General features: G+C 39.9%; 1 protein-coding gene across 9 annotated transcripts in view; it reads left to right on the top strand.

Moving 5' to 3' along the window:
• Positions 1–15,911, top strand: part of LOC133499064 (VIP36-like protein) — a 79,723-nt gene that overhangs the window by 41,459 nt on the left and 22,353 nt on the right. For 2 of the 9 annotated variants that reach the window (XM_061816563.1, XM_061816571.1), the window contains exon 9: positions 4,855–5,861. The exons of 3 other annotated variants lie outside the window; for them this stretch is intronic. Coding sequence is in view for 1 of the 6 variants with exons in the window: in XM_061816568.1 (XP_061672552.1) it covers positions 3,257–3,339 (83 nt within the window). In the remaining 5 variants the exon portion in view is untranslated. Of the gene's footprint in view, positions 1–3,256; positions 5,862–15,911 lie in introns of those variants that run through there. 4 more of the 9 variants (XR_009794535.1, XM_061816568.1, XM_061816564.1 and 1 more) reach the window with 4 other exon arrangements.

Here is a 15,911-nt window from a genome sequence, read left to right as displayed (position 1 = left end):
TTTGAGCTTGATAGGCCTTACTACCCTATTATTATTTCTTATTTGATACATTTTGACATCAAATACATAACAAAAACATGACAGTACATAACAAAAAAGACAGTAGTCAGCATACTTGTCCCTAAATTCATAAAACCAGCAGTGAGATGTCAAGTTCTCTTGCCTTGGAAAAGTCCAGAATTCTGCACAGGCAATCGTGATGAATGTAAGGCCAGATTGCTCCAAAGTGGTGAAGATGGTTGTGTTTTAGTAGAACAGCTTCAACATTGTGGTGGAATTTACGGAGTCTGCACTGTATTCATTTAAATGTGAAAGACAAATGTGACAATTTGCTGAAAATTAGCAAAGCAGGCTGAAATAATGAAAAACATTTTACTGTTCATTCTCACAAAAGGCTGTATATTACAGTTGAGTTTGACAGTAATTTTGTAACAGTATATATGAAAAAAGATGGTAGTCAGCATACTTACCTTAAAAGTCTGAGGAAACATCTTCTCCTAAAACAAAATTTCTTAACATTACATCAGAGCTGACTGGTTAACAAAGTCAATTAGTGGAATATATGTATCAGTCATTAAAATAATGATTCAATTTTTTTTTTTTTTAGTGTATGTAAGGTCTTCAATGCACCCTTTGCTAATATTATACAGTTTTTTTATGAAAGAAACATTTTTATTTTTCGATTATCGGCAAAAAAATGATCCCACATTGCTGGATTTGCCGGAAAAAGACGGAAACGAAGCGGAAAAACCTGAGGAGCGACGTGACGACGACAACATCATGACGGCCATAGGAATCCATTCTAAGAGCGACGAACTTTCCGATATTTTGAACGATTAACACTATTCTGAAGGGTCCCATGAAGACGGTAAAGAATACAAGCTTTATAAATAAATAAAGGTTGTCAATTTGAGCCAGTTAGACAGCACACTTGTTTGAATGCAGACGGAATAGTTGGCGATGAAGGTGCCGATGTAGGCATCTCCTCCCTGCATCTGTCAGACGCAGGGAGGAGATGGCTCGTTTTGCAAACAAAGACTGATAAGCATTTGTGTTTTATTTAGTCATAAACTGATAATTTGTAAATGCTTCGATATCCTGAATGTATATTCGAAGTTTTCGGTCCTGTTTTAAAATTATGCAAATGCCGTGTATTTAGTAAATTGGTACGCGGCAACCGCAACAACTATTTTGTGGGCTCAAGGTTTGCTTATTATTGCACTGAAACGCACGGAAGCTGATAGCATAGTTCACAGTTTAAGTTGGTATAATTTCACAAAGATTTTAATGAACGAAATCCGTTTAAAATGTTGTCACATTAATTTGAGAGCAATATCTTAACTCATAACTTTCTTCCGTCTGCATCAACATTTCTCTTCTTTGACATTTTGGGGTCATTATTTTCTCCCGATTCCACTCATTAGCATTGATGTGGAAACACTGACACATGGTGTCGCTGAGCCGCCACCTCGCAAGTAACAGTCGTCAGGGATTACAGGGATACATTGTGGGAAATGTAGTTTTAGTTCTAAGCATGCTTTTAAACTATTTATTTTTGGACATTCAGGCCTTTCAAGCTCTCATGGGCCACATAAAATGACAAACCTGGCCACATTTTGCCTGCGGGCCTTGAGTTCAACATGTGCATTAAACTAACAGTACATTAAACTAATAGTACTGTCATCGTAAAAATTGTGCCAAACATATGTGCGTTCATCTGAGATGACACGCTGTGGCGACCCCGAAAGGGACAAGCCGAAAGAAACTTACTTACTGTCATAGTCTTTACCTTGACTTTTTTTTAACCCCTTACCTTGAAATCTTTTGGTTTCTTTTCGTTCAAAGATAAACAACTGTCGTTCTTTTGACTTTTAGCTTCTGAAGTCCATGATTCGGTTATATAATATAAAAGGTTTTTATCCTGAAACAAACGAGCCCTTTCCCGGTGTCTGGTAGTTCAAAATAGGAACCTCCCTTTCCGGTTGTTCCGGTGTTTTGAGTTTCGTGAAATGTTGGGAATGATTTCTTTTTTGGTGTCGTCTTGCCTGTTTGTTTTTTTGTTTCCTGTTTTGTTTTCAGGGATGAGAATTTTCCGCCGATCGGCGGATTTCCGACTTTTTCAGACCAAAATGACCATTCTCGAGATAAACGCAAATTCGTTGAGAAAATTTCAGGGGGATATCGTGCGCCTGCCTCTCGATGGTGGGCTTCAAGCTGCTAGTTCAGCTTAGTGCTAGCACAAGTACGACTATCATATCCCGTTCTAACTTGCTCGGTAGTGTAAATATTTGTGTTTTGCGACATAAACATTAAAACTTGTTTGCGGCAGATTACTCGATTGGACAATAGAGTTATACAGTATAACGATACAATTGTGTTAGTGGTTAATCGAGTTTCACCATTGCCATGTACATGTGTTCTCGGTTCTCAGAAATCACAGTGTGACTTGTTAGTTAGCCAAGTAATGGCGCGTGGGACTTAGCGCGAACTGAGTGACAGTGTTCAAAGTTATACGATGGCGAAAGTGTTGGAAAAAAAGGATGAAGATCAAGCGAACTATTCATTGAAATAATAAAAACTTTGAATTGATTAAATTATTGAAGAGAAATATGGATAAAGCAGCCTACAGCACATATGTGGTAAGGTAATTTTTATTCATATTGTTCTAAAAACTTGAGCTTCATCTCTATACTAATTCTATGAATAACTGACTGCATATCAAAAAGAAAATATAATGGTGTATCCATATTAAATAGTGAAAGAGATTGAAAATTAATTCTGAAGTTTGGCAAATGATGAAACTCATATATAATGTGCTTCAAATAAATACAATAATTCAAGCATTGAAGAAATTAAACTGATATTTCAATTTTTGTTGTACTGGTAGAGCACCAAACAAGGAACATTTTTTCCACAAATACAGTTAAATTCAGTGTTGAAATTAATGGTTTTGGGGCTAACAAATTGCTAAAATCGTTTAGCTTCCGGGGGCTTCGCGGCCCCCAGACCCCTGGCTAATTTTCAGACTTTTTTCTCATTTGGCATTCTCATCCCTGTGTTTTTGTGTTTTGAGAAATGTTAGTTTTTGTGTTTTGTTGTTGTGTTTCATCTTTTGTTTTTCTTCTATTGCACTTGCAAGCTACCGTGCTTAAGGCTGTGTAATTGGGTAATTTGTTGAATGGGATGTGTTTAAAAAAAATAGTCTGCCATTGCCTTTACAAACTCAAAACTATTTTGCATATACTTTTGTTTCTAGGATATCATCAATGCTGGGTTTTCGGAGAATCTATTGCACCTACTGCTAACTTGATTGACATGCAGCGACAAAAAATATACTGAAAACGTGGATTGATCTGGTTCGTCACGTTGGACTGGTATTTTGAATACTACTGCTATTTTGAACACTAAGCACATGCGAGTGATTTTAGCCGAGCTCAAATTAAATGTAATTTGTCCTTAGTATTTGGAAATTTTTGTTTTTGTTTTTTTTTTACATTGTCACACTACTCTTCCACTCAGTTTTCTTTGGAACCTTTTTATATTGTCTTAAACTTAGTGTAACACCAGCTGTGTATTATTGCCATTATGTATTTTACATTTAAGGTACAGTATGTACAGGGGTTCCACAGTTTGACAGTTACGTTCTTACAGTGGAATCGTAACCCGAATTTGTACGTACAATGGCATGTGCCATAGTCTATCATTTTACCTATGCTAATGCAATAGTAAAGTCATAAAGTAAGAAGTCTGAATAAAAACAATTTCAGACCATTAGAATGAAAACAATCGTAACCTGAAAACATATGCCTGTTGAAAATGGGGGACCCCCTCTAATCTATTTGGTTTCTGTGAATGCTTGTTACTGTTTTGGCTGGCAGAAATGAGCTACTGCTGCATTGGGAAATGTTTCCCTCCTCCACTTGCTGTACACATCAGAATTATATTCCTCATAAGCCAATCATCACAGACATTGTGGCCCAACAAGGATCTTCTTCTTTTCCTTTCGGCTTTTCCAGTTAGGGGTTCCCACAGCGTGTCATAGACAAAAAAAAAAAATGTCCACCTTGTTTATAGACCCTTCTTGTCAATGCTTTTTGTCTACCAGTCATCCTTGAATTTGAATGTAAAAGCAAACATGTATTGTAGCATACACGGACAATTCCATGAAACGTATACTTGAAGTTCCTTGCAAAAACTGCATCCTCATTCTGCACTGTCCATTTTCTATACATTATATTCTATTTAGGATGAAACCTTGGAATCCTAATATCCTAAATGACCAAGGATGAGCCCCCTGGCTTTAAACTTTCAGGGATTCGTTTGTTTTTTATTTTTTTGTAATCTTTCAAACTGATTGGTAATGATTATGTGAGAACTTTCCATTGATTTTTGATGTAGTTGGGATCAATTATTTTGTGTGGGAACCATTTTTTTTTTTTTAAATGTTGACTACATGTTTTTTTTTTTTTCCAGTTTAACCTGGTACTGCTTCTGTAAGTACTACAGGCCAGTCTTGTTTAATCTTTAAGACTTTTCACAATGTTTACTTGGCCATTACAAGAACTAATTAATATCTATGATTCAAATATTAGTAACTAATGCTGATGATCAGACTTATAGGAGTGTTTCACAAATAATTTTTTTATAGACGGTGAATCCAGACAAAAGAGCGCACCTGATTATAAGCCTCACCCAGTACATTTTTAAAGGAAAAACTATTTTGTACATACATAAGCCACACCTGTGTAAAAGCCACATGTGTCCACATAGAAACATGAGATATTTACAAAGAAAGACGGTACACAGAGAGTTTTCAAAGTTTGAAAAGCATACCTTGCTTTTCTTTCCAAACAGTGCCTGTGACGCAGCAGCAACACGCTAGCACAGCGCTAACAGAGCTGGTGGGAAAAAAAAAAAAACATACCGGTAAATGTCACTGGCACGATGGTCCTCCTTTGAAATCCTGAATTTTTCTTTCTGGTGGTGATTGTTTTTGCTTTCAGTCTGATCTGCACAGAGGAAACACTTCAGCCATCTGCTCTCTGTGTGTTCACCAAGTCTTCAAGAATATTTTCTAGTTCGGGCCACCTGCTTTTATTATCTCTGAAAGGTTTTTTCATCTTTTTACATTGCTCCAGTTTTTCCTGCCGCTGCCGTTTCCAGCGTCTCACCATTTATTCATTCATGCCAATTTCACAAGCAGCAGCTCTGTTTCCTTCTTTATCGGCCAACTCGATTGCTTTTAACTTGAAAGCTGCGTCATATGGATTTCTTCTTGCATTTGCCATGATGAGGGTCTGTTTATGCAAATTTTATTCATACACAAAGCAAAAACATTAACTTGCGTCTTCCTCTGCACATATATTCCACTTGTCTCACGCTTACCTTTTCTGCTCAATCACCCCCTTGAAGCTGTTGGGGGAAAAAAAATCATGTTAGCCACATCACCGCATAAACCACAGGGTTGAAAGCGTGTGACAAAAGTCGTGGTTTATAGTCCGGACATTATGGTAGACTGTGTCTCTAGCTTCAATCAGTAAGACATTTAAGGAACTGTTTCTATATTATACAGCCCTAATTGTTGACATACAATGTTGTAAAGGTCTTTTTTTTTTTTTTAAACCAACTCTTGTATTCTAATGCAGATTAATCTCTTCGTGGCATTGGTATACCCGACTTAATCCACACATTGCAGTTGGCATCCTTATAACTATTGTAATACTTAATTGACTTGTCGATTCATCTAAAAGGATACAAATTTGATAATTCCACCACAACGTTTGTATGTTTATATTGATTTAATTAGGGAGAACAAGCAAATAACTTGATTTACCTTTGTTTTTTTTTTTTTGTACTGTTAACTCACACTGAAAAAATTAACCATATGAAGGATGTTTATTATTGTTGAACAACAAAGAGCTCTGATTTAGTGGGTCAATTTCCACCAGAATGTCAGATTCAGCTTTCCTAATGCTATGATTAAGAGACTCAATTACTCAGCTGTTAAAATGGTGCTCTCTGCCGGACAATAGTGAAAAGCGCACCACTATTCTGTAGCACAGTATGTGCAGTTGGTATCATGTGAAATTGTAGTGTGTATCATGAAAAGATTTACCATGCTATGGTTTGCACTTCAATTTTGTGGTGATATTTCAAATTCTGTGCACTTTTTTCCATTTTCAGTCTTTATAAACTGTCACAATGGTGTAATAAAATCATGGAACTGAACAAGTGTAAAAGGTTCATGTTGATCTGTCAAACTATATTGTAATCTGTTACAACAGCACTTTTGTTTGTCAGTAGGGTTTTGTGCATGATAAAATAGCTGGTACCACTATGTTAACAAAAGAAAAACACAGTTGTCCTCAAAATAACTGGAATCTAACAAAAGTAATTTAGAAAAATGGTTTGACAGAATTATGTTTTCTTTAAATACTCAGTCTTGGACAGAAATGATAGTATCTTAATATTTTGTTCCACAACTTTTTAAGACAATCAATGCAATAAAATGATTTTTGTAACTCCATGAGTTGGCACCTCAGCAGGTTTTTGGCTCACACTTCTTGAATGACAAGGCTGTTTTGGATGTCGAGAGGTCTTTTTATTACAACCTGGTGTTGTACAATGTTAATGAACATTGCGTAGGAGTCCATTTACAGAAAAAAAATGTGCTGCAGGGTAGACTCCTTCGGTAGTTCTACCTAAGGTCCTGGACCGGTTGGTCGGAGCAGCTTCCCCACTGGCAATGACGAAGGTCCACCAAACAGCAACAGCCTCAGATTCGGTCAATGTCACTTAGCTCTCACTTCGAGCAGATGAGAAGGGGAGGAGAAAGGACAAACAGCAGTATAACAGCCTTCCATGTACCATATAGCTAAACGTCAAAAAGTACAAATACCGTAAGTCTTAAGTAGGAACATTATTGAGTCAGCAGGTCTAATACCACAGAGTATGTCATTCCAGAGTACTGGAGCCTTAATGGAAAATGTTCAAGAGCATGCAGGCTTTTTTCTGGCTGCTGGAGTCGCCTAAAGAGTAGGGCCTTGCGAATGTAGGGTTCTGGACGGAAGATGAGGTACAGCACAGTCAATGAGCTACTGTAAGAGGAAGCTAACTCATGTCATATTTCATAAGTAAGAGAACCTTTAAAAAATAAATCACACCTTAAGTAGACCAGGAGCCAATGGAAGTTGGTCAGAATGGGGGGAAATATGATTGCACTTTCTCATCCTTGTCAAAGTCTTGCTGCAGTGTTTTGTTCTAACCTCAGTCTTAATACTTGACATGGGAGTTGTGTCCACCCAAAGTTGTGTACTGAGCCCTCTGCTATACTCTCTGTAAACATATGACTGCATACCAGCCCAACCCAGCAACTCCATCATCAAGTTTGCTGATAGTACCACCGTGATCGGACTCATCTCAAAAGGAGAGATGAGTCTGCCTACAGAGACGAGATTGGAAAATCGTCAAAGTGGTGTTCTGCAAACAACCTCACACTGAACACCACAAAGATGAAAGAAATCACCCTGGACTTCTCGAAGTGCGGCATGGACACGGGCCCAGTGCTTATCAATGGGGAGTTGTGTGGACAGTGTCCACTCCTTCAAATTTCTGGGAGCCTACATCACAGACAAACTCACCTGAACTGTTAATACCACGGCGGTGGTGAAAAAAGGCTCGCAGTGTAGTATATACAGGGTAAACAGGAGAGGTCCAAAAACTGACCCTTGAGGGGACCCCATAGGTCATTGCCATTCGCTGAGTCCGACCACCTCCAATGGTCACAAAGTAGCTCCTTTCCTCCAGGTAGGAACTAAACCATTTAAGGACCGTTCCATTTAGACCTACCCACGTTTCCCACCTGTATAGCAGTATATTATGATCTATCATATCAAAAGCCGCACTGAGATCTAACAAGACCAAATTGACACCTTTCCTGAGACAGTATTCAACCTTATATCATTTAGCCTTTTGATAAGAGCAGATTCTGTACTGTGATGAGTTCGGAAACCTGTTTGAAATCTGCCAAAAAGTCCATATAAATTCAAGAAATTGCTGAGTTGATTAAAAATAACTTTCTCAAGAATCTTGGCTATGAACGGGAGATTTGGGATGGGTCTATGGCTAGCTAACATGGAATCATCCAGTACTCTGTTTTTTACAAGAGGCTTAACAGCAGCTACTTTAAGAGCTTTGGGAAACTCGCCAGACTGAAGTGAGAAATAGATTATTTGCTACAAATCAGCTAGCACTGACTTCACAATAGTTTTGAAAAAGTCAGATGGTATTGAGTCAAGACAGTTCGTTGATGTTTTCAATTGCTGAACAGTTTTCTCTACAGTTTTTTGGTCAATCGTATCAAATTCTGTCAAGTTAATCGAGTTTTCTCTGGGTGCCTTCATATGTAAGATCATTCTATCTTTTTGCTGATTTGTACTGACATTTTGTTGAACTCAAAACCACTGAACAAAAAATCCAACAACAAAACAAGCCTGATCCTAAACAATCAGTATTCACCCAGAAACAGGAAATGCAAGTTAACTGTACTGAGCATGTTCGGAAGTTATGCCAAAGGCATGTTCCGAGCTTCTTCACGTAGTGCATTTACGTCGAAAGTCATTAACATCATGAGCCATGTCAAAGGAAATTCACTTACACTGAAAATATTTCTGGGATATAACACAGGTGATGTTTCACTAACTAAAATCAGTATGAGATTGTGATTTACTTTGACTTGATCTAACTTCTAAAGTTAGACTAGTCTGTCCATATATCTAAATGCGAACGGTCATTTTCTCCCATGGTACCACGTTATCTTGAAGTTTAAAACTTTTCCCCTCAACATGCTTCAGGAAGATATAGATCATCTACTGCGAGCTTTCATCAGTGGATTTACAATAGATACCACCGTAAATTACGCTAGATGATAACAATACATCACGATTGTCGACAGGAATGTTTGTTTCAATGCATCGGTAGTTTGTTGCCACTAACACCGATTATGTTGAAATTATCTTTCAGCATTTTCAAAACTTTGCGGGTATAGACCGTTCGTGTTTACTCCTTGACAGGCCAGTGTATTTAACTTTTCTTCAGATTAAGTTTGTCAGATAAAGAATTTTTATTGACGAAAAATGTTAAATACCATTTTGTATCATGTTCTACTAATATCAGTTGAAATTGGAAATGATAATTTCTGAGTTTGAAATTGTTGTTTTCCATTTTAGTTATGTATTTGTTTATTTTATTTTTAATTTACAGTTATGTTATATTAATCTGGTAACAAGAAGTTTTAAAATGATGTTTTTTTCCCCCCAATTTAGCAATATACTTGTCAGGTTTAAGAGTCCATCCATCCATTTTTTTCACCACTTATCCTCCCGAGGGTCGCAGGGAGTGCTGGAGCCTATCCCAGCTGTCAACCGGCAGAAGGCGGGGTACACCCTTGAACTGGTTGCCAGCCAATCGCAGGACACATTGAGACAAACAGCCGCACTCAGAATCACACCTAGTGGCAATTTAGAGTGTCCAATTAATGGTTTTGGAATATGGGAGGAAAACAGAGCGCCCGGAGGAAACCCACGCAGCCACGGGGAGAAAATGCAAACGTCACACAGGGAGGGCTGAGATCGAACCTAGGTCCTCAGAACTTTGAGGCCAACGCTTTACCAGCTGATCCACCGCGCTGCCCTGGTTTAAGAGTGTAACTCTCTATTAAATAAAGGCGAACAGACAAGGCTTCAAGTTTTACTTGCTGCAAGGGAAGCGACCAGAGCCTCTCCCTGCTACCAATCAACTCCAACTCGTGTCCCGTTGCAGCTTATTTTTATTCACGTAAGTCACATGATGAGAGTGTGAGTGTGACTGATTACATCTGTCAGGTTGATTACATCTGTCTGATTGATGACATCTGTTCCAAGGCAATAAGTTCAAAGGTACAAGCTAGGTGGTGATGTGTAACCAACGATTTACGAAATAAGAACTCATGAATGATTTCTTTCATAAAACTGGAATTCCATCCATAATCACACCCACAAGTTTATATCTGCAGGAATTACTGACCACACCTGTACATTTTTCAAATATCAGTGACTGATTGTGGACTTGGAGAAGGCATTTGACCGTATTCCTAGGAGAGTCCTGTCGGGGGTGCTTCGGGAGTACGGGGTACCGAACTCCCTGATAAGGGCTGTATAACCTGTATGATCGGTGTTAGAATCGTCTACATTGCTGGCACTAAGTTATACTTATTTGTCGCTAGGGTTGGATAATTTCAGGGCTGCCCTTTGTCGCTGATTCACTCTGACCATAAATTTTATGGACAGAATTTCGAGGCACAGCCAAGACATAGAGGGCGTCCAGTTTGATGTCCTCAGTATTGCATCCCTGCCTTTTGCAGATGATGTGGTTCTATTGGCTTCATCGAGCCATGATCTCCAACTCTTGCTGAAAATATTTGGAGCTGGGATGAGAATAAGCACCTCCAAATCTGAGACATGGTCCTGAATTAGAAAATAGTAGCATGGCCTCTCCAGACTGGGGAGGATATCCTGCCCCAAGTGGAGGATTATCTTAGGGGTTATTCACAAGTGAGGGAATAATGGAACAAAAAATAAACACGTGTATCAGTGCAGTGTTTGCATTGATACGGATTTTGTATCTGTCAGCTGTGGTGAAGAAGAAGGTAAGTTGAAAGGCGAGGATCTCAATTTACTGGTCAATACAGTGAAGAAAATCAGTATTTGAGCACCATGCTATATTGCTAGTTCTCCCACTTAGAAATCATGGAGGGGTCTGAAATTTTTATCGTAGGTACATGTCCACTGTAAGAGAGATAATCTAAAAAGAAAAATCTAGAAATCACAATGTATGATTTTTTTGTTAACGATTTGTGTGATCGAGCTGCAAATCAGTATTTGAACACTTATCAGCTACAATTCTGACCCTCAAAGACCTGTTAGTCCGTCTTTAAAAGTCCACCTCCACTCCATGTATTATCCTGAATCAGATGCACCTGTGTGAGGTCGTTAGCTGCATAAAGACACCTCTCCACCCCATACAATCAGTAAGACTCAAACTTGTATCATGGCCAAGACCAAAGAGCTGTCCAAAGACATCAGAGACAACCTAACCCTCATTCCGAATGATGTTTTTTTTTTTAGTAAACATTCCATAAAATCAGGAGCTGGAAAGGAGGAGCTGTTGAATGTAGGCTGCTTTTGAGACTATGAATGAAATGAGGCTAATAGCCCAGCAAGTGCAGATCCGACATACCAGTGGTCTTGGGAATTAGCGTTACATTTGAGGTCGTAATGCTTCGGGTAAAACAAACATCTAAAATATTGTTATGGTTCGGTTTGTTGATTAATTGCACAAAACCAAAAGCGCAATTATTTTCTGAGATGCTGTACTAAGAGGTCCTGACAGGCATTTCATAAAAATATTAAAGTCACACGTTATTTATATATTGTCCGTGATAAATTCTGAGAATTCATCTATAAAAAAAATCAGTAAGTACCCAGTTCTGCCCACGGGGCAGTAGATAACTGCAAGATAAACAGAAATGGTATTGTACGTGGCATAACACAAGCTTAATATGTTTTAAAGTTAATGTTTGGACTAGTGCTAAGGTTGACAACTGATTCAGATGTGAGAGCGACACCCTCCCTCTTCTTAACCCTTATGTTATGTTCTGGGTCAATTTGACCCTTTTCCATTTTTTTTGTGGGCCAAAGTGGCTATCGTTCATGGTATTTCGTGACTTTTCCCCATCTTGAGTAATGAGTTAGTGTACAAAATCTGGACACCGTGATGTGTACTGGAATGTCTGTATGCAAAGATGATGTTGTATGTCATTCTGACCTGCATACTTTAATGTAAAGAAAGTACTTGTTGAGATCCAAAATAATGCGCAATTTTTTCCAAAAATATTTTCAAAAAGTCAGTAGACCGCATTATTTTTAGGTATGGATGAAAAAGAAAAAAATACTTTCACATTGTATAGTTGCATACAGGTACATAGAGTGGTTAAAAAAAGAAGGTATAATATAGATTTTGATAAAATATTCGATGTCTTGTTACGCATTTATATGTTACGGTAATGTGCGCCAGCAACCTGAACTCTGGGGGGGACCTTTGCATTTTACGATCGTTAGTCCGCATACTTGTTGCTACTGCACCAAAAATCAGAAATGACACCCTGTGAGTTTGTTTTAACTTAAACGAAGACAAAAAATGTTGACTACAAGGGCTAGTTTTGTAGCCACTTTTAAAAGAAATGTCATCACTCCAGCCTATGATGCAACCAAACCGGAAGCAAAACAACATGAGATGAAACTACGTAGTATGATCATTTGAACAAAATAGCGCACACAATTTAAATGCTCTCATTTTTAAAAGTGTTAGCACGGTGGATCTTCGCCTCAAAGCGCTGACAATAAGGAGGAATAAAAGGAACCAAAACTCTTGGGATTCAAAAAATGTTTCCTCACCAACGCCGTGGATGGCACAGAAGATGACATGCTATGGCAGGAAGATGGGATCACTGTTCATGAATGCAGGAGGCATCATAAGTGGACCAATTCATCAATGAGGAGTTTCACAGTGATGCACAAAGGTAGAATAGGTAGAGAGGAAGGGCAATGGATATTTTTCAGAGTAGAGATGAGTCAGATGCTTCTTTTTAAGTATAGTATATATAGTTAAGTAGAAATATGTAATGGAAAAAAATGTTTAAGTTGAACTGTAAAATAGTTTATTTAAGACTGTAAGGAGGTTATCAACAGTATTAATAAAATGTTATGAGACCGTTGAGCATTTATTTTGGTTGGTTGGTTTAGGGATTCTGTTATAACAATTGCAGGGACCAGGACAAGCGTGTCCTGTGGCTGTCCCAAGATATATATTACCACTGTGTCAGTACATGCACAACGATTATTATTAATGATTGTTGTGCAGACGATTTTTTGAAGAACAATACAAGAATAAACAAAAAGTCCAAACCTAGCAAAATAAAAGTACAGATAATTCCTAATATTTTGAGTAAATGGATTGCAGCAAATTAGTGGTGCGCATTATTCATTGGTAGAAGGGTTTTCCTGATTTTTTTTTTTTTTTTTTTTTACGTCAACTTTGTGGGTGCGCGTTATACTTCAGGACACATTATACTCGAGAAATTATGGCACTTTATTTAGATTACCTCTACATACCCATTCAGACCCAGGTGTGTGTAAAGGAGGAACTTTCTCTCCCCTGCCTTGTCACTGTTCTCATGTCACCTTTGACGTACACACTAAAAATTAGCTCTAGAGGTTTTACATCTGAAAAAGCTTTCTCACAGATTTGAATGGTGATAATGATGCAGATGAAGATATGTCACAGACAAAGGATCTTTCAGAGGCATAGGACAATGTTGTTTATGATCTATGTTATCGATTTTCCCATGATGAGAAGTCTTATGAGGAGGAAGATTCAAAGGAGGACTCTGCCTTTATCTTGCCATCAGATGAAAACCAAGGAATGCAGCAATCATCAAGATGGAAACATAAAATATGTACCGGTAATATAAAATGGTCACCGTCACCAAACCAAAGCCAAGTCATCTTCCAATCTCATCAAAATGACTCTTGGTCCAAGAAGATTTCCGATCACACAATTTAGTCAGTTTCAATCAGTACTTAAACTCTTCATATGGCCACCAATAAAGTAATACCCTACTGGACATGACCAACTTATAAGAGAGGTGTTGTATTTCAAGAGAAATTGAATCCACTCGATCTGACTGACTTGCATGTGTGTACTGGAATTCTGTTATTAGCTGGAGCATACAGGTCAAAGGTAGAAGCAATGTCAAGTCTACATAATGAAGGGAATGAAAGGCAAATATTTCAAGTCATGATGTCTCTGGAGACATTTCTCATGATATCTTGTCTGGTTTCTTTTCAACATAATACAAGGGTCAATAGGACATCCAACTTGTAGCGGCAATATATATCTCGGAACAGGCCACGGGACACGCTTGTCCTGGTCCTTGTAATTGTCAGAACAGAACACCTCAACCAACTCAACGAAAATAAATGCTCAATGATGGTATAACATTTTATTAATACTGTTGATAACATGGATTACAGTCTTGCATGAATAAACAATTTAACACTTTAAGTTGAACTTTGTGAAGGAACATTTTTTTGCATTAAATATTTTTGCATAGTGCAGTTTGTCCACTGCATTACACATCCTTGGGCCAAGCCTTCAAAAGCAGCATCTGACTCATTTCCAATCTCAAAAAGATCCATGGTAGCCACCTTTGGTGCATCGCTGTGGAACATTGATGGTCCAGTTCCAGTGCCTCATGCATTGCATCATGAATAGTGATCCCATCTTGCTCTACAACATGGCATCGTCTGTGCCATCCATGGCATATGTGAGGTGTCACGTCCCATCGGAACAAGAGTAGGACCCAAATGCAGGAACTCTGAAGACGCAAGGTAGTTCAAGAAGAGACGCGTTTATTATATGCCGAGGTCGGGGGATCGAGCAGGCAGTCCGGTGCAGCAGCGGTAGTTGGGACGTCGGGCGAAGAGAGTAGGTGAGCGGGCAGGCAGGAGTCGGTACACGGGAGAACAATCAACGCAGGCAGAAGTATCAAAGGAGTCAGGCTTACAAGGTTGGTCGGAGAACGGACGAAGGTCGGTACACACAGGTTCGATCAGGGATACCGGAGCACACGAATGGGACATGAAGATCATACGAACTGGCCCCGGCCAGTTGTCATCGCGGTCATATAAATCCACAGCATAATCAGGCTGCATGAGGCGCAGGTGTGCACCCTCCAATCAGCGCACCTGCGCGGACACCCGCACAGCTCGTGCTGAAGCGGCAGGATCATGACAGTACCCCCCCCCCCCACTCAAAGGCACGGCTCCCAGACGTGCCTAAACGAAAAAACAGACAATAATTAACACAGGCAGGGGTGGGCGGAAGGGTGTCCGGAGGAGGGCACGCTCCCCCCCCCCGAACCCCAGTCTGGTGCCCATCCAGGCCACCAAACACAAGGCGTCCGGGTGGACAGGTCAGGAGGACGACCCGGACGCCAAGCACCAGGTCCCGGGTAGATGGCCAAGCGGGTTCCCTCATACAGATTGGTGTACTTGGACCTACAGGGCGAAGTCGCTCGGGTGCTGGAAACGCGGGGAGGTGAAACAAACTGACTGGGATGAAAAGCCGGGCAAAGAGATTCAAAATCAAAGTCATCGGAGTCGTACTCAGGCAGCCGGTCATACAAATCACGGTCCTCCTCATATTCCGAAAAGTCAGAGTCCAGAAGAATATGAGTAGCCGAAGGCGACGTGTTCGGGACGAATTCATACCTCGCTGGTGGAGCGTAAGACACAGAAGTGGAGGACATCAGGGAGCCTACCCGGATCGGACAGGCTTGGTTCTCCGGCAGACGGTCTACCTTGCGTCGGTCCCGGCAACGCCAGGTCTTTCCTGCTGGGTCCTGTGATGGCCAGTTCGTTCTGTCACGTCCCATCGGAACGAGAGTAGGACCCAAATGCAGGAACTCGGAAGACGCAAGGTAGTTCAAGAAGAGACGCGTTTATTATATGCCGAGGTCGGGGATCGAGCAGGCAGTCCGGTGCAGCAGGAGTCGGTACACGGGAGAACAATCAACGCAGGCAGAAGTATCAAAGGATTCAGGCTTACAAGGTTGGTCGGAAAACGGACGAAGGTCGGTACACACAGGTTCGATCAGGGATACCGGAGCACACGAACGGGACATGAAGATCATACGAACTGGCCCCGGCCAGTTGTCATCGCGGTCATATAAATCCACAGCATAATCAGGCTGCATGAGGCGCAGGTGTGCACCCTCCAATCAACGCACCTGCGCGGACACCCGCACAGCTCGT

The sequence above is a fragment of the Syngnathoides biaculeatus genome, chromosome 4, assembly GCF_019802595.1.
Source record: "Syngnathoides biaculeatus isolate LvHL_M chromosome 4, ASM1980259v1, whole genome shotgun sequence".
NCBI lineage: Eukaryota > Metazoa > Chordata > Actinopteri > Syngnathiformes > Syngnathidae > Syngnathoides > Syngnathoides biaculeatus.
Note: the sequence above shows the minus strand (reverse complement) of the source record. Positions and strands in the feature narration are given on the sequence as shown.